General features: G+C 38.6%; 1 protein-coding gene across 1 annotated transcript in view; it reads right to left on the bottom strand.

Moving 5' to 3' along the window:
• Positions 1-260: 260 nt before the first annotated feature.
• Positions 261-20,584, bottom strand: part of LOC133533677 (MAP kinase-activated protein kinase 2-like) — a 51,008-nt gene continuing 30,684 nt past the window's right edge. Inside the window, exons 2-8 of the mRNA XM_061872701.1 lie at positions 18,620-18,745; positions 15,372-15,509; positions 14,531-14,737; positions 9,001-9,132; positions 8,130-8,252; positions 6,030-6,182; positions 261-3,762 (exon numbers count right to left, since the gene is read on the bottom strand). Of these exons, the coding sequence (XP_061728685.1) occupies positions 3,691-3,762; positions 6,030-6,182; positions 8,130-8,252; positions 9,001-9,132; positions 14,531-14,737; positions 15,372-15,509; positions 18,620-18,745 (951 nt within the window). The 3' untranslated portion in view covers positions 261-3,690. The remainder of the gene's footprint in view (positions 3,763-6,029; positions 6,183-8,129; positions 8,253-9,000; positions 9,133-14,530; positions 14,738-15,371; positions 15,510-18,619; positions 18,746-20,584) is intronic.

Genomic DNA, 20,584 nt, shown 5'->3' on the forward strand with positions numbered 1-20,584 from the left:
TTGTTTGGAGACCTACGCCCGGAGAAGGCGTGAGCTCTAATAATGTGACTTATGCCTTTTCGAAGGCGACTGCTGTACATTCGTAATATAAGCATCGCTATCTGTACTGTATTGCTTAAGGTATTGGTTAATAAAAAAATAATAAATAAAACAACTATTTAAAATATGCCGTTTCATTTCAAGTTTAGAGGCTCAATTATTACATACTTACCATTGAATATAAATTGGGGCAAAGTTAGAGAGTAATTAAAAAATATATATATTATTGTACAGTTTTAATAACCATTAATCACGCACCTTATTCACAATAATTAAGTCAGTTACAACTAATGTTACAGTTTTTACCAAAATCCTTCGAAACTACACAAAAAATATTTCCATCTTCCTGAATTTGTGATGTTTTATATCATAAATTAAACGATACCTTTATTAAGTAGTTTAGTTACATCAAACAAAAAATTGGATTTCAGCAAAAACAAATGCAAATTACATATACTATAAACTAGGTACCTATATCTACATACATAATGGCAATGTGATGTCATATGTACAGCGTTCATGTTTGTGACTTACGAGTTATGCTAATTTACTTAACGAGACAAAGCCCCTATTTTCTTAATAGTTTTTTTATGCGAGAGGAAGTCTAGTCTGTAAAAAATACTAACCTCCCTCTTTTCTAAGCACATAATTTGTCTCCTAGTTTATATATATATATGTGTAGTAAATATCCCAATCTATAAGAATAATCGAAAGTTTTATAATAATTCCATGTCATTTCGTTTATCCTTAATAAACTAGAAAAATAATGCTCCATTTTCCAAAAAATATTCCCTACATCTCTCGTTTGGACGGCAAACATAAAAATAACACACTTCTTAATCCTAAAAAGCAAGATTTTGACAGAGTACCTGCTTAGAGGTAGCATTTGCTAGTCGAACCTATCAAATAGCGGCTAATATATATAGTATATACGTATATATAATTATTTACATATTACAATTAACGCCCACAATAAGGGAGGGCGTGATATCGCTCACCCGATTTCATAGAAATAGTATAAACAGCAAAACGCCCTGGCATTTAGAGGTTTGACTTAATTTATGGCTTATCTTTTGGTGCTTAATTTTTCTGATCAAAAAAGAAAGAAAATATGTCGATTGCGAGTCATTTGAAATCCAGTCCGTAACGCTATTTGAAGCTTTACGAAACGCCAATGCGATGTTTGTCTTTTTTTAACTTTACTATTCTTGTAAGATAGATACAATACCATTTCAATAAAATAGGTGTTTTTACGAAAAAGCATAGAAAGCTCAGCAATAGCACCTAAGAGTAGAAATTGACATTACACACGTCTTTTATATTACAACCATTTTACATTTATTTGTCCAAGCATACGACCATGGTTAATAAAATGATCATATAACTTCGTATCATCAACTTTGCCCACTCAACTAGTGGGTGACTTTGCCCACATAATTAGAAAATTGTTAATATCTAAATTCGCTTGAATAAATTTTACTAATTAATTATTTAATTACTACAAACGTAAAACGAAATTATTCATTAGGCAAAGTTGACATGCTTTTATTACTATGGCCATTTATCTATACGTATATTAATATTGATATACAAAAGACGAAACACTGCTTTGGATAAAAGATAGACATAACACATACTGACCATTTTATCACTGTGTTGCTAGAATTTTTGAAATAATAAATAATCGACACCTTTATAAGTTAACCTTTTTTTCCTGATGCAATAGGCACTCTAATTGCCTTGATTTACTCATAATTATGTAATAAAAATAAGTACTAACATTTGGAGAAAAATGCGGGTTCCTTTAAATTAAAGTTAGTATCTTTCATTAAAAATTATATATTTACGTCTAAGTTGTAAGGTAGGAGTTGGTACTAGTGCTCGACGCTGCACTAGTCACCGACATGGGCACTTTATTTCATGGAAATATAGGTTAAATTTGAACAACGAAGATTTTTCTGTCTCTCTTCTTCCTCGCGTTGTCCCGGCATTTTGCCACGGCTCATGGGAGCCTGGGGTCCGCTTGATCCCAAGATTTGGCGTAGGCACTAATTTTTACGAAAGCGACTGCCATCTGCCCTTCCAACCCAGAGGGTAAACTAGGCCTTATTGGGATTAGTCCGGTTTCCTCACGATGTTTTCCTTCACCGAAAAGCGACTGGTAAATATCAAATGATATTCCGTACATAAGTTCCGAAAAACTCATTGGTACGAGCCGGGGTCTGAACCCGCGACCTCCGGATTGCAAGTCGCAAGCTCTTACCGCTAGGCCACCAGATTTTTCTGAGAACGAAGATTTTTCTGTATTCGAACTTAATCCTTGACACTTTGGCATAAAGTGCCCATGTCGAGTACTAGTGCAGCGTCGAGCACTAGTACTTCTACCTTATTGTGATTATTTTCATTTTATACTTAATCCTAAAACTACTGATGTTTTAATACACTGTAAAAAGGGGTACGTGCACCCTGCATTTTTATATACACCGTGTTTTTATTGAATTTCGTTAACTTCGGGGTATCGGTAAGTACGTTTAAAGAAACTAAATGGCATAGTTAATTTTCAAAAAAAAAAAATTTTTTTTTTTTTAGTATTTTTTTTTTATAAAAAGTAACTAAATGTTGCATATAGCGTTGTTGTAACATATTAATTGAAAACTGTGACATATCAATGTCATTTCGAACGTCGATCGTCCGAGATAGTACTTACGTTTAGTAGCAAATGTATGAACTCGCACTAAACACTAATCAATAAGTAAACAGGCCCTAAGGCAAGTGTACACGCTCGTAACGGCCTTATAAGATAAAAATTAATGATTAATTATCTCCGAAATGGAGTTAATTAGAATATCGGTGTCTTTGAGAAAGTTACTTAATTTAAGCTCGGGAATGCACCCTCGAAATTAACGCAAATCAAAAAAAAACACGGTGTATATTTATGCGTAGTAGGAGCAATATTTTTTCCTATTAATAATTGTGTATATAAAGTACCAGCAGGTACATTAATCACTTATATTATTTACCCAGAAACCCGTAACAATAAAGACTGTATATAACTGGTTCTCAGTAATAATTTGTTGTAGATAGTGAGGCTTTAATCCTATACGATTTGTATAGACATTAGTCTCTATTATTTATTTATCTGGTTAAGTCTGACTTAAAAATGCTGAAAAATACGTATGACACATTAAAAAATGTCTAAACCCAAAATCATGATTCTAACCTATAGTAAATCCGATTATAGCAAGCAAAATTTTAAAAGTATACCGATGGTCAAATATTCAAACTAGGCCTTCCTATTTTTTAACCGACTTCAAGATTTCAAAAGACGAGGTTATCAATTCGGTTGTATGTTTTTTTTTTTAGATATATGGTCAGATAATTAATAACCCACCCACCCACTTAATACGAGTACTTCTACTGCTTACTGTACTTCAGTGGCAGCGTAAGCATACTTAGGCAAGCCGGAGCTTACCTTTTCTTCAAAACTTGTAAGATAAGGAGGTCAATAGGCATGCCGACTTGCCTTTCCTTAAACACTTGTAGAATCGGTGTATGGTAGGCAAGCCAGTAGGAACCGAGTTGTATGGACGCGCCGCCACTGCTGTGAGTGAGCCGTTATTATAGTTTAGTAGAATCTAAGTACTCTGTGTCTCAGGCGCCCACTTTGTTCCGTCTCTTGTTCAGCAGGGAGTTGTTGCTCTGCTCCAGTGCTTTGATTTGTACCTGCAATTTAAAAAGTAACATTAAACCCAAGAATTTAAATCTAAGAAAAAAAAAATTTGGGACTGCCGTGGTAAAAATTGGGACTGCCGTGGTACGATTGATACGTGTCATATTGGCAATGAATACCGCGGCAATATTAGGCATATTGCCAAACACTACCGCAGAAACTTAAAAACCTGGTCGTAGACGGTTGTAGTACTTATTCCCAGCTCACAATTAATGTAATTTTGTTCAATGACTACCATGACAATCATCATCATCATGTCCTAGCCGTTTTCGACCACAGCGACTGCGTTCTACCTGAGAGCGTCGCTGGTGCGCTCTCAGGTGACTGATATAGCCAATTTTTGCAGCAAATGTACGACCACACTAGTTGCAAGTCAGCACCCCTCCGACATAATTGTAAAGTATGGCCGCAGGTGGTCTGGCCTTCAGCTCGTCGCGCTTAGCGTCGAGTTCTGTGAGCCGCCTGGCTTCAAACTGACGCACCTGAGTCTGCACAATATGCCTCCAACGTGGACGGGCACTGGCTAGACTCTCCCACTTCGTTGGCTCTATATGAGCTCTCTTCATATGCCGTTTCAACACATCTTTGAACCGCAAAAATTGGCCGCCTTACCATGACAATATAGGTTATATTGCCAGTCTAGCGCTGCAACATTAGTACCGGATCGTAGTCAATGTGCCTTGTCTCCAGCGGATTCTTAGTTACTTTGGACACGTAGCCAGACGGGAGCCGGACAACCTCGAAAAGCGCATTATGTTTGGCATGGTGGATGGAGGACTGGGTAGTGGACATCCACGAACCCGCTGGGTGGACATTGTAAAGAAAGCCTGCCAGGGATCTACACAGGCGCGTATTATTAAGAAGGCGGAAAATCGTGCAGAATGGAGAGCCTTGGTGCACAAAATAACGATCTCATGTGGTCGCGACCCTCAGTCATGAGGAAACGAGGAAGAAGAAGAAGTCAACAAGCATAGAGGTATCCATGATATTACTTACACATATACCATTTAGTATTTACTCACAGTTCAGTATGAGTGTCATAATTACCGGGGACTATGTGGAAAGAGTCAGAAAGGAACAGATCTATAGCGGTCATCACACTGCTCCGCACTTCGGAACGACGTCCAATGCTGCGATTTTTAACTTTGTACTGTAGAATCTCGATTTGTATAACCGCTTGGTATAACAAATTGGCGCCGCCTCTCCGTGCGAAGGTGCGAATGCTTTCGTACGGAAATATGCCACACCGTATGGATTTATGTCATATAATCAATTATCGCGGCAATTAGAAACTACCACTGCAACATACCTGGTCGTAGTCAACGCGCATTGTAGCGAGTGATCGAGTTATTTCATCCACGTCACGTTTCATTGGTCATATAGTCAGTGACTACCGCGGCAATATTAGAGACTAGCGCTACAACATACCTGGTCGTAGTCCACACGCATTATAGCGAGTAATCGAGTCATTTCATCCACGTCACGTTTCACTGGTCATATAATCAGTGATTACCGCGGCAATATTAGAGACTAGCACTGCAACATAACTGGTCGTAGTCAACGCGCATGGTAGCGAGTGATCGAGTCATTTCATCCACGTCACGTTTCACTGGTCATATAGTCAGTGACTACCGCGGCAATATTAGAGACTAGCACTGCAACATACCTGGTCGTAGTCAACGCGCATGGTAGCGAGTGATCGAGTCATTTCATCCACGTCACGTTTCACTGGTCATATAGTCAGTGACTACCGCGGCAATATTAGAGACTAGCACTGCAACATACCTGGTCGTAGTCAACGCGCATGGTAGCGAGTGATCGAGTCATTTCATCCACGTCACGTTTCACTGGTCATATAGTCAGTGATTACCGCGGCAATATTAGAGACTAGCACTGCAACATACCTGGTCGTAGTCAACGCGCATGGTAGCGAGTGATCGAGTCATTTCATCCACGTCACGTTTCACTGGTCATATAGTCAGTGACTACCGCGGCAATATTAGAGACTAGCACTGCAACATACCTGGTCGTAGTCAACGCGCATGGTAGCGAGTGATCGAGTCATTTCATCCACGTCACGTTCACTGGTCATATAGTCAGTGACTACCGCGGCAATATTAGAGACTAGCACTGCAACATACCTGGTCGTAGTCAACGCGCATGGTAGCGAGTGATCGAGTCATTTCATCCACGTCACGTTTCACTGGTCATATAGTCAGTGACTACCGCGGCAATATTAGAGACTAGCACTGCAACATACCTGGTCGTAGTCAACGCGCATGGTAGCGAGTGATCGAGTCATTTCATCCTGGACATCAGCCCAAGCTTCTCCAGTTTCGCGGAGTAACGTGTTGGTGTATAGAGGCGTTTGGGGTACTTGGGTGTATTGGCGGATCCAGGGGCTGGACATCACCTGGGAAATAAATATAGTGTTAGGTTTTGGAGAAAAATAATTAGAAATCCGAATGTATGTGCTTTATTCTTGGTCGTCTTCGAGCAACGCCGGGAAGGGAGACGGCATTCATACTATTTCCCCTCTGCCGAAGCATAGGTACAACATGTTGTGACTCGTCCATACCATGTGAAAGATTTGTCTTTAACGTGTGTCATTTTCTATGTATTTGTGTCGTCATTACAGATTGGATTTTGTATGTAGTGAGAGAGAAGTGCGACTGTGTGAACGTTTCCCTCAGCAAAAAATGGCAGAACGATTTGTACGGTGAGATATCGCTTGGCTTCCTCCCTTCCGACGTGTTGGAAGCCGGTGTTGCTCGAAGTTGGTCGTAGTGCAGGTTGAGTAAGGCTTGTGTCCAGCAGTGGATTTCTTTCGACTCATCATATGATATATGATTTTAATCGTGAGATCTTTATCGTAGGAGTAGCCTTTGAAATATTTTTCTAAATACTTATAATCAGGACGAGCCATGGAAAATAGAAAAGCTATCGGTGTCCTTATTGGTACGTAAATCTGTTTAGGAGTTATTGCGTGGTTGAGTAAGGGTAACAAAACTTTCAATTTATATAATTTGTTGGAATTAATGAAGGTGAAAGTAAGTAGGTTATTTTAATTGACTTGTACACGCTGTTATACTCTTCACAATATAGTTTTGGGATCAATTCTCAAGCGGCATTGACAGTATACACCGTGGGCTGATAAAACCCGACAAATTTTAAAGGTGTATTCTTGACCGCATTTAGAGACTAAAATGTGATACAAAGTTTCCTGAAATCGGTCTTTTTTTAGAAATAATGACAATTTTTGTAAAAAATTGTTTCCGTAATAACTTAGTGAAAAACGCATTTTTGGCTGCGACGCTGCCACTATGTGACTTGGTTTAGATATACCTGATGGCAGACATAAAAGTTTTATAAGAAACTCGCAATTTTTAGTGTAAATAAAAAAACTTGAGTTATTCGTTGTAACTAATTAGTTTTTTTTCGACAAGATGTAAGAAGAAATAACGTGTCGTATGAAGAAAAAAAATTTTTTTTGTCTGATAAAAAAAATTTTTTGCCGAATTTTCCCAAAACTTATATAAAATTTTTTGCTCCTCATGACCTCAGGAATGCTTGTTTAAAATCTGTCTGGTTTTACCAGCCCACGGTGTATAAAACAGCATTATCATATAAATCGTAGGACAATAAAACCCGACGGTTTTGAAGCATGGAATTCTGAGGTCACAAGGAGCCAAAAATGTTATACGAGTTGACCAAATTAGCAAAAAAAAATTTTTTTCCAAAAAAAAAAACATTCAACGAATGATTAAAGTTTATTTTTATTTACAGATAAAAATTGCGACTTTACTTTAAAACGTTAATGTTTGCCTAAAAAGGCGTTTATCACTAAGTTATAACAGAAACAAATTTTCATTAATCATTATTGCTCAAAAGAAAAACAATCTTATAGTACAAAAGGCGGACTTAATGCCACGAGGCATTCTCTACCAGTCAACCAATCAATTATTCTAAAACAAGATCGATTTCAGGAAACTTTGTATGACATTTTAGTCTCTAAATAGTTTAATTTCTGTTGGGGTTTCTTAGTTTTAAGTTTAGACATTTTAACTAAATTTGACTGCGAATACCTTTAAGCACTTTAGCAAGATTAATCTTTTTATAATCAATTCATTTTATTATTATCTATCAATGAAATGTCAAGTTATTTAATTTTTTCAATTATCAAATGATCTGTTAATTTAATTTTAATGTCTAGTCAACAATTTTTCTGTTATACACCATTTTTTTTTTTTTTGTAAATGTAAATGTATACCTATGGATCGATGTTGTCTGGAATAAATTATTAATTACTATTTATTGGCCCACGGTGTATATGATGATGTCTGCAAGATTCATCAAATACCTGATATATGGTGAGGCGCTTGGCACTATCCACGCAAAGCATGCCCCGGATGAGGTTCTTGGCTTCAGACGATACGTTGGACCACTCCGGCTCGGGGAAGTCGTACTGGCCTAGTCGGATACGCTGGAAGATAAAGTTAGAATTATAATAACTATTAGAGGAATGTTACGCGCTCGCATATCGTTAATATAAGTTAAACTGGCCTAGTTGAATACACTGAAAGATATAATACAATTGGTTACAGTTTGGTTGACAGTTTTTTGTAAATAATGTCAATCGATCATGATTTACTTGAGGATAAAATGATGTTGTAATGTGACGTCACATTACATTAGTCTGTCCTAAATGTATCAAGATCAAGAAAACTTCTATTTTGATCCTGAAATATTCATGCCGGGCGATATGGCGAGCCCGTGGTTGGAGTAGAAGGGAGGGAAGCCGCAGAGTAGGATGTACATCACTTCGCCTAGTGACCAGATGTCGCTTGATTGGTCGTATTTCTTACCTTTTTCATGCCGGGCGATATGGCGAGCCAGTGATTGGAGTAGAAGGGGGGAAAGCCGCAGAGTAGGATGTACATCACTTCGCCTAGTGACCAGATGTCGCATGATTGGTCGTATTTCTTACCTTTTTCATGCCGGGCGATATGGCGAGCCCGTGGTTGGAGTAGAAGGGGGGAAAGCCGCAGAGTAGGATGTACATCACTTCGCCTAGTGACCAGATGACGCATGATTTGTCGTATTTCTTACCTTTTTCATGCCGGGCGATATGGCGAGCCAGTGATTGGAGTAGAAGGGGGGAAAGCCGCAGAGTAGGATGTACATCACTTCGCCTAGTGACCAGATGACGCATGATTTGTCGTATTTCTTACCTTTTTCATGCCGGGCGATATGGCGAGCCCGTGATTGGAGTAGAAGGGGGGAAAGCCGCAGAGTAGGATGTACATCACCACGCCTAATGACCAGATGTCGCATGATTTGTCGTATTTTTCAGGCCCTAGGACCTGTAACAATACAATACAACAACTGCATTATTTCTCTTATTAACGGGGGTTGCATGGAACCAAAGAAGTATATTGAGATAACTTTTGCTTTTTTTTAATACCACGTCGGTGGCAAACAAGCATACGGCCCACCTGATGGTAAGCAGTCACCGTAGCCTATGGACGCCTGCTTAGAAATACAATGAAAATATTAACCATACAAAATAATTCTTCTGCTCGCAATGTAGAGCAAACACACGAGTTACGAGATGCGAGCTTTCTATAGTAACTGTCAACGCTTTAAAAAGCTCGTATTTAATTTAATTTAATTTAATTTTAATTTATTTATTTAAGAACCAACAGTCTTTTATAGTTATATATAGCACAGGAACTTTTCTTAAAACTAGACTTACAGTTTCCTTAATGAAAATATTTTAACATAATGCTTATTAAGTAGTTTCTACATAGTAAAACATAGTAAAACAGAGCTATTTGTGCGCGCAAAAACAAAAAACAAACAAAAGAAAAGAAAAATTATGAGAATAAAAACATAAGAGCATTATAAATAATTATGAATAATTATTAATGTGTAATAATGTCCTATAATATTTATTATTATATTATAATTTTTCGTATCTCGTAATGTCATGTTATGTTGTCTCGTATTGTTTACAGTACATTGTTGCTCGGTAAATTTATAAGTAACTATAAAACACTTCTTGATTCATGATTACACAGGTAATTTCTATGCCTGTCTGGACTTATTGCCCGTATTGGATTAACACACTGTATAAATATGTCTAATAAATACAATGTGTCATAATCATAGATCATATGATATATTTCAAAAGTTTTAATCATGTGTCGAAAGATGGCAGTAAATTTACTGTGGCTACAAAATTTACTTTGACAATCCACCTCAATTTCAAATTCTCTTTGCTATTATAACAAACTATAAGTTAAAGGATGTAGTTAAGCTTCAAATGTGCATAGAAATGTTATAGTATTTTATGCAACAAGAAGGGTCAAAAAAGGCGAGTGGCGTGAGTTACAATGTGAGCCGGAGGCGAAGGCGTAGGCGAACATTGTAAAGGAATACGCCACGAGCATTTTTTGACCTACTTATACAACGTTGCATACAATACTTTTCCTACGAGTCAACAAAAATAAATCTTAATTTAGGTAAACAAAGCAAAAGTGTATAGCCAGGACGCGCGAGCATACCTTGTTACGCGCCCAGCCCGCCCCGGGCCGCGGCCGGCCGGTCGGCGACACCTCCTCGTAACTCATGAGGCCCTGGTACTTGCTACTTGCTAAATTAAATTTTCGGACAGTTTTTTCTCGATTTTGGCCACCGTAGCCTACGGAGACTAACAAGCAACGCTAAGCGGTCTTCGTAGTCTATGGGTGTTTGATATATTACGGGTGTCACATGCGTGTTTCTGACTTATGAAGTAATTGTTTTTACTATGCAACCAAATGAATATTTTGTAAGTTGGCAACAATGCACTTAGTTTAAAACTGTATTCGTTTTGATTTTGTTAGGTTGGTAGCCATTAATCGCAGTAACGTTATAGCGATTAAAAGCACAAGTGCTATAGACTTTCTTTGAAACCTTTTATGTATGTTCTTATATTCGTGTTAATGAATGCATAAATGACAGATAACAGTAGAGGAGTAGGATTTTTTTTTTACAGTGTTTACTTATATTTTGTCTTGTGTAAAACATACCCGCACCAAAAACCAACGGGTTTGTATTAACTGTCTGTGCCACTCCATCCACCTCGGTGTATGTTTACCTATTTAGTCCCTATACCCATAGTAAAATTAGCTTGGCTGGTAAAGATAGTTTATTATTCAAGTAGGCATATTATGTACGTCAAATAAAGCTACGCCGGCTCTAACCCTACACCTCTGACCCGAGAAGATTTAAATCCCTCCTAAATTGTAGAAGGGTATCCCAATATGTGGGCGGCAAGAAACTCGCCGGGACACAACTTTTTAAAACATTACATCTTATAACTAACATGCAATAAAAAATACAATTTAAATTAATAAGGATTTAAAAAAAATAAAAGAAAGGTAAAGAATGTCTTAAGAGGCTGTCAATACCTAAAGCGCGCACACTGTCTATTTGTATCGGAGTAAATGAGATAGCACTGTCGCATGTTACTGGGCCTGGGCAAGGGAATAATAAGAAAAATATTTAAATAAAAAAAGTGGATTATCTATTAGTGTAATATTTAACTCGACCACGGTTTAGATATAAATGTTTTGAAATTGTGATTTTAATTGCAGACCCATAAGTCAAAACAATAAAGACATAAAACCGTTTAATTGTGATTTTAAGACCAATCTTTGCAATTATTTTCTATCGAGCGGATTTCGTTCAATCGTGTATCGAGTACAACCACGGTCTTTGAAATATAATTAATATGAACATATATTTTTCTTACTTGACTAAAAACAAATAGTCTTTCTTAAAAAAACTGTTTAAGTAACATCAATTTCAAGGACATTGGGTGTTGACAGCCTCTTAAGGCACTTAATCTGCTATTTGTATAAAATTTACACAACTAATAAAACCCGTTAATAACGCCAATTCCTTTACTCCCACGAAAGCTTTATGAATTTGTGATGAAGCTAATATTATTACAGCTTCGTGTAAAACAGGCTAATGTAAATAATAATCATTTTCCCCCGGGCGGCGCTTTGTGAATTATCCCCTTGGAGAGTTAAAATAGAAAATTATTCGTACTTTTATGAGAAAAAAATTATTCAAGGTCCATCAAATTTGATTTATTAGTTTAACTCGTTCTAGCTAGTTCAAGCTTGTTACGCTCCGCAGCGGGCTAAGGAAATTGACATACTAATTACGATGTGTGACCGCGGCCGGCAAAACGTCCCACTCGCTTGCCATAAGGACGAGATATGCTTGTATCTATATACGAATAATCTGACAAGACGTGCATATGGCAAGCGGGACGTTTGGGACGATAAAGTGGGAAGTTTCGCCGGCCGCGGTCACATATACACTGAAAAGGTTGAGAGATAAACCATTTTTAAATGCGCGCAAGCACGAATCCGCAGTGGGTTTACAGGAATTACTTCTTCTTTTGTGAAGGTATTCCATTATCTTTATTATAGCTCCTCTATACGATGGGCCATCATACTGGGCACTAGGGATTGCAAACCGGATTGATTTTCAATCCGGCCGGATCCGGCCGGATTTTGGCCATGATCCGGCCGGATCCGGCCGGACCGGATCCGGATTTGTATAGGGATATTAAAGTTAATTAAGTGACATATTTTTCTAGTTTTTTGCGTAATACGTATTCCTAAATCTATAATTTGAAGTTAATAAATAACTTCTTAAAAATAAAATAGAACTTAGTAGTAAAAACTGTTACAATGTCAATATCCCTTTAAAAACAAAATATGAAATCGGTTTTTATTATATTTAACCATTCACAAGTACTCAAATTTTCGATTATATTTATGAATTTGAGTAGTTTAAAAAAGCCTGATGATGGGATTTGGGGTGGGAAATGGAAGTCCTTGAAAGGACAAGTTTTCGTAACTGTTCTTTGATTGAATTCTTTGTAACGTTGACATCCATTCTAGTAACAAAAGAAGATATATATTTTGCTCTCATTTTTATGTGCGTGAAAGTAGTAGAATGTATGATTTAAAAAAATGTTGTTTAGGGATATAAGGGCAAATTATAGGGAACGAAATACGACACAGCGATCTCGTGCAAAAATAATAGAGTGTAGGATTAAAACCATCGCGGAAAGAGACTCCCTAAGAAAAGTTACATGGTTCAAGTAAAGAATTGGCTAGACGTAGAGTAGCACGTACGTACGAAGATGTAGGAAATTGCATAAAATTGGATGAAATTGTGAAGACAAAAGATTCCTTCTTAAATTTGAATAGAAAAGAATCTAGATCTACTAAAGATTATCGATATACATATATATGATGAGCTCAACTCAAGTCGGTTGAGTACCGGTGACTTAATCCTGTTCATTTGTTTAGTTTTAATCTTCTATCACAACATTATGACATAACATTAACCTTCTCTCTAGCATAAATTACAAATGCCTTCCATGGCATCTCCATCCTTTAATTATTCCTTCTATTACAGTATTTATGTAATCGTCATATCATGCCACCAAAATGAAAGAAGAAGAAATTCTCTCCTGTTCCCAGTTATCGTCATAATAAATATATTTTTATCTCACTATATTTAAACTTCTTCACTAGTTTTTTGTTCTATCCAACTTTATCTCTCATCCGTCGCTTTTTCCTCACCTAAAACGCACAGCGTGTGCTGTATTTAGGCGTCTTTTTTATTTTACCGGATCCGGTCCGGATCCGGTGATTTTTACCGGATCCGGTAGCTCCTGAAAAGTGCCGGATCCGGCCGGATTACCGGATCCGCCGGACCGGATTGCAATCCCTACTGGGCACTGGCCCATTAATATGGGCCAGCGTGTAGAGAAGGTAGTAGTGGTGTCGGATGGCTTATGACGCGGCGAGATGGCGATGGGATGCGGCGATTTTTCGTCGAAGGTAGTGGGCCAGCGATGGTGCGTACGCATCTACACGTAGCCCATTCCATAGTGCGTGCTCTCAACCATCGCATGGCCATCTCGCTGGTCCATCGTGTAGAAGAGCCATTATACTAATCCTATCGGTATGGTCATGAATGTGCGCCTGTCTACTACTGTTGGTACTGAAATGTCTTTGTATATTATATTTTTGTTAGCTCAGGTGCGACATAATAAGGTGTATAACATGGCGCCTGCAAAGTAACGGCCGGTGTGAGAAGCTCAATATGTGTAATTTCAAGATGGCGTTGGGTTCCCCTGAAGTGTATAAGTTCTTAGTATTAGTATGGTCTTTACTAGAGTCTACTATTCTGTTGTTACCGAGATTTGCGTACTTACCTCAGGAGCGAGCGACATAATAAGGTGTGTAACACGCTGTTTGCAGCGTGTCTATAGTTGTGCCGTTCTCGAGAACGTTCTCAGTTTTGTATGGAGAATGTTCTCGCAAGAGAACATAGTAAACGGAGAACATTCTCGAGAACGGCACAAATATAAGCGTGTCCGCCGGTGTAAGTCTCTTCAATTGGTGAACCCGGAGTCAGTTAATTTCAAGATGGCGTTGGGTACTGCTGAAGTGTATAGAAGGTTATCACTGTTCTCAGTATGGTATCGACTGTCTCTATCGAGAATTGCGTATAAGGTGTGTAACACGCTGTCTGCAGCGTGTCCGCCGTGTAAGTCTCCTTGGTGAACCCGAAGTCAGTTAATTTGAAGATGGCTCCATGGCTTCCGCGGAAGTGTATAAAAGGTTCTCAGTATGGTATTGACTGTGTATACCGAGATTTGCGTATATTTTGCATGCTTACCTCAGGTGCGACATAATAAGGTGTGTAACAGGGTGTCTGCAGCGTGTCCGCCGGTGTGAGAGTCTCCTTCGCGAACCCGAAGTCAGTTAATTTTAAGATGGCGTTGGGTTCCGCTGAAGTGTATAATAGGTTCTCGGGTTTGATGTCGCGGTGGGCTATGTTTGACTCGTGCAGGTGGCGGACGGCGACGCATATTGAATGCATTATCTGAAAGAAAAAGGTTTGATGAAGTAAAAAAAAAAGTCTGAAAAAAAAATTCGCAAGAAACTAGCCGCGGGTACACACAATCGAAGTCATATTGTCATTTCAAACCGAACGACAACTGACGAACTGTCTTTTGGTATCTGTCAAGATTAACATCTTCAAGGCCTCATGAATATCGCAAGGTACCTTAAGATGATTTACTATAAGATATTGTAAGATACCAAATAGTTATTTACGATACAAGTGCGAAAAATAGGAAATACGCAACCATTAGATATTTAATACAGGCGCCACTTTTTGATATGTAACAAATTTAACACATATCAGTGAAAGAATAAGGATCAAAGTCAAATGGCGATCTAAAAGTTTTAATCATGTGTCTAACCTCCCGAGTCCCAGAGGCCTTTATAAAGGACAAATTCCAAAACAATATTTTTAACTTTCACTAAACAAGACATGGTTCCAAATTCAAAAACAAAACATCGCTTCTGGGATCCAGGAGGCTAAAGATGACAGTAAATTTACTGTGGCTACAAAGTTTTCTTTGACAATCCACCCCTATTTCAAATTCCCTTTGATTGAATGTTGCAATACTAACGCCATCTGTTAGATTGTTGTGACACGACGTCGGACTCACCTCAGCGGCCTGTCGTTCAGTGAATGCTCCGTCTCTATTGTCCTGTATGCGTTGGAAGAGTTCGCCGCCGTCCATACATTCCATGACTACGAGTAAGCATCGCTTGCCGCTGTATGTGTTGTCGTATACGTCGATTATCTGTGGGCAAAGTTAGGTTTATTTTAGACACTTGTTAGTTAGTTAAACAGTTTGATGAAAATACACGGTGTATTTTTTTAAAGTCCGTTAATTTCAAGAGTGGATATAGTTTCAAGAAAGGCTTACAGTTCTGCCGGTGGGAAGACGAAATAACGCTAACAGCGGGACCGTTTTGGAGAAGAGCGGCTATGGACAGGAACCACTGGAGAGATTTAGAGGAGGCCTTTGCTATACTTGCCGCAAAACTAACTGGCCACTGAGATCATAATGCTATCTCCTTTACCCTTGTTAAGACCAACCAAGAGTGAAAGAGATGGCATTATGACCTGACCGGCCAGATAGTTTTGGCGGATAGTATAGTAAATGCAAAATGTCATTGATATGTCATTGTTTTCAATTGTTTGGTGGATTTAAATGTAATGCCCGTGTTACAACGCGATTAATTACTTTACAAAAATAATAAAAATACTCATTTCATTTCTTTATTTGCATTCAATACACTACACGGTATAACAGTATAGTACATGAAACCCCTAGGGGTGTGGCAAAAGATAAAAATTAATATTTACAGAACAGTCACTGATTATAGCAGTCAAAAAAGTCAGAGCAAAATATAATACATATTATTGGTCAGCATTAAAAACATGTTCGCTTGTATAGAAACTAGGAATTAAAAAATTACAATATAAAATAAATATAAAATAGAAATAAAATATAAATATAAAATAGAACTAGAGTCAGACCAACGATTTTGATAGCACGCGCTGTGCAAGTGTTATTTATACGTCATAATTTCATAGAAATTTTACGTATAAATAACACTGGCACTGCATGTGTATAGAAAGAAACCCGCATTGGTCTCAGTAACAAAATTCAATACAAATGGTGACGCAATCGTGTTTTGAATGTCGCAGTGACTAAGCACTTTTACACATTGTACAACAATTGAAGTTGTTTCACGAATGTTTCGAAATATTTTGAGCATACGGTGATATAATTATGAACGTATAAGTAAAGATTTACTTGTAATTACTAGACATGTGTCGTTCACGAGCGAGTGATTTAAATGAACTATATCTTTTGATTGAACTCACTCATTCTTTAATTCACTGAAGATTTAGCTCGCTGAGTAACTCATCTATCTCAGCGTTACTCGGTCGCGCTTTCCCACTCATGATTCGAATGAGCCCGCCGAGTCAAACGAGTGAGACGATGCGAATATGCGAAATTAGCGCTTCGGAGCGGTTCGGAGGGTGTCGGGAAAACATGGCGGGATCGTATCGCGTGAGTCGCCATCTTGGTCGTACAGTCAAGGTATTAAATATCGACACAGACAAGGTGCCAAAAATATATACACACTAATTTAATATATAGGCAATAAGGTCGTGTATACATATTTTTGGCGCTTTGTCCGTGTCGATATTTAATACCTTGACTGTACTTATGGCTGCGTGTATTACAACCATCTCTTTTACGCACTCTAGAGATCCACTGAGCGAAATGAGTGATATATATCTCAGCGCATCTTTAGAATATACATAACAGTCATAGCCACGTCTATACCCGACATACCGGTCAAAATTATAGCCCCTTTTCTGCCCGTAACGGGGGCAAAAAAACTAGGAATCACTAAATAATATGTATACTTTTAACAAATCAAGTTATAAAATATTTATAATATTTAGTTATATTTGCCGCTTTTATTTAGTTTATTTGTCGCTTTTCGGTGAAGGAAAACATCGTGAGGAAACCGGACTAATCCCAACAAGGCCTAGTTTACCCCTCTGGGTTGGAAGGTCAGATGGCAGTCGCTTTCGTAAAAACTAGTGCCTACGCCAAATCTTGGGATTATTGTCAAGCGGGCCCCAGGCTCCCATGAGCCGTGGCAAAATGCCGGGACAACGCGAGGAAGAAGAGAAGTTATAAAATTAATAAAATACAACACTTTATATTTTTTTTACTAATAAATTACACAAGATAAATAAATATGTGTAATGTATATGAATAACAGCCGAGATAAATATCAAGATAAATGGCGTCACATACATGATAAAAAACGCTCTAAAAGCCCTTCAATGTCGAGTCAGAGGTTTTTATCTATGTGTATTTCTAGTTGCATCATAATACAATACTACACATTTTTCCGGTTACATCCTAAAGGAGCACAGAGGCCACATGGACAAACATTATTTAGGATGGAGACAGTCGAAGATGATGATTAAGGGTATAGATTATAGGAGATCCAGGTGACAGATCGTCGTGCAACAAAACTAAAAACCTGGAACTGTATTATATGAACTGTATCAAAGGGTTGACAGTGTGGACTATGGTTGGTATTTGATTACCACGCCATTGTAGTTTCACGGCTTTCCCGTTATCGTGTGCATTCAACCCATTTTACTACTACACGGTCGGCAACGAAGCTTCCGACCACTACGACCTTGATACTTCCCGACCGTGTTGGTAGTTGGCTGACAAATTGTATTGCATTCCAACCAAGGTCAGAGTGATCCTGTACTGTCAGAAGCTTAGTTGTTAGTCGTGTACAGTCTTAACAGTGTGAACGATGGTATGTGATTACCACAACGATGTGTATGGACCCATTGGCACGCCAGTGTAGTTTCACGGCTTTCGTGTTGTCGTTTAGCGCCTTCAACCCACTTTACTACTACACGGTTGGAAACGAGGCTTCCGACCACTGCGACCTTGATACTTCCCGACCGTTTTGGTAGTTGGCTGACGAATTGTATTGCATTCCAACCAAGGTCAAGAGTGATCCTGTACTGTCAGAAGCTTAGTTGCTAGTCGTGTACAGTCTTAACAGTGTGAACGATGGTATGTGATTACCACAACGATGTGTATGGACCCATTGGCACGCCAGTGTAGTTTCACGGCTTTCGCGTTGTCGTTTAGCGTCTTCAACCCACTTTACTACTACACGGTCGGAAACGAGGCTTCCGACCACTGCGACCTTGATACTTCCCGACCGTGTTGGTAGTTGGCTGACAAATTGTATTGCATTCCAACCAAGGTCAGTGATCTTGTACTGTCAGAAGCTTAGTTGTTAGTCGTGTACAGTATTAACAGTGTGAACGATGGTATGTGATTACCTCAACGATGTGTATGCACCCGCTGGCTCGCCAGTGAAGTTCCACTTCTCTTCTGGCTTTCACGTTGTCGTGGAGCACCTTCAACGCTCGCTTTACGCCTGTGCGCTTTTCTCTGCATTCTACCACCTGGAAAAAACAAATTTATTAAAATTGTAAATATATAAAAATACTTTCGAGAACTTCCTCTTCAAGATCCTCCCTGAGACTGACTGAAGACTGAAGCTGGGCCGAATTTCACCTTCCCATACGAACGGAGTTTCGTTTTCATTTTAAAACTACGTGTTGGATTATAATGAAACTTTGCATCTGAATTAGAGAGATGAAAATGTACCCTTTTAAAATTGATACGGTATCTTTACTACCTTCGTGTTCGTGTGTGAAGTCAACACGCCTTGAAAGTTGCAATAATTGACAGTTTTTCTTAGAAAGCACTTAATGTCAAGAGTATAAAACTGAGTTTAACTGTTTAGTTTTAACAAATAACACATAACTACATATAGTACATATTTATGTATGATCATAGAATGATTTGCACATAACGATATTGATTTTATGTCGACCGATTTCAAAATAACGAAGCATTGAATGAAACGTGTATTTATTCTTCAGTAAAATGACTTGAATGGGCCTATAGAAATTTTGCGGTTTCATTTTGCAAACATTTTTTAGCGATGTTTTATTTGTTTACAATTTCGATCTGCTCGACAACCGCAACGTATTTATGTAATTGGGGTTTAAAGATTTTTTATTACTCATAAAGAACAAAAGTTCACTTACAATGAGCTTAAACTATAAACAATTTCATACGTGGTTTACAATCACATCCAGCTAGTCGATGATACTTAATATACATTATCACTGATATATTTCTTCAACTTGGTTTTAAACATTTTTAATGACTTACAATTTTTCACTTCACTAGGTAAGTTATTGTACATCTGTGCTCCCTCGGACATGATGTTTCTTTTGCCGTATCCTGTTCTGTGCTTAAATAATTTAATTTCCAACTAAAGTGACTCGTTTTCTGTTTTTTCGCTATTTATTACATAATAGATATATACAGAGGTATTACAGTAACTTTAGTAGAGTATATGCCGACAAACACCCATTAACGAAGAAATTGCGACACGGAAATGGAGATGGATAGGACATACTATTCGAAGAGGGGAAACGAATAATGCTACCATAGCTTTGAATAATGCTACCATAGCTTTGAATAATGCTACCAGAGCGTGGAAACCGCCGGACGGAAGCCGTGGCTCCGGGCGTGCTGTACACTCTTGGCATCGGTCCGTCCTAGGAGAGTTACGAGCGGTCGGGTTGAGCTGGAGCGAGGCCAGAAGACGAGCTGAAGATAGGAAGGCGTGGCGCGAGCTTGTGAAGGCCCTTTGCACCACTGGGGTGCTTTAGGACAACAACATTACAGTAACTTTACAAATCATAAACTAAAATTAACAACTAGCTTAAATCTAAAATAGGCCCTTGACGCATTGTACCAAGGATGCTGGCTGCATGTCCTCGCTGTATCGCAATGCTGATACGTTGTGCGAGGAAGCCGCCAGCTCTTCGGTCACCAGCTGGCCAAGCCAAGGTGACAATCGCTATCGCTACGACAACGAAACGCTTTGTGTCTCTCTATCACCCTTCCATATTAGTGCGACAGTGACAGTTGCATTTCGATCGCTACGGAGCGTAAGCGATTTGCATGTTGGCTACGCGGCCTGTTACGTCAACCAGATGCTTCGCGATTTCTGCAAAAAACTTGTGCGCGCTGGGACTGGGACCCACGCTTTCATTGCCTTTGATACGCTTTCATTGCCATCGCGCGTAGAACGAGAGCGCTGCAAGCACAAACAACTTAACACAAGTCCGCACACGAAGCGTCGTCGTATCGCAGCGTATCAGGATTCTGTCGTCATTACGACAGGTGTAGCGTAATACAGGCGTAAAAAACAAAACTACTGA

The sequence above is a fragment of the Cydia pomonella genome, unplaced genomic scaffold (assembly GCF_033807575.1).
Source record: "Cydia pomonella isolate Wapato2018A unplaced genomic scaffold, ilCydPomo1 PGA_scaffold_199, whole genome shotgun sequence".
NCBI classification, from domain to species: Eukaryota; Metazoa; Arthropoda; class Insecta; order Lepidoptera; family Tortricidae; genus Cydia; species Cydia pomonella.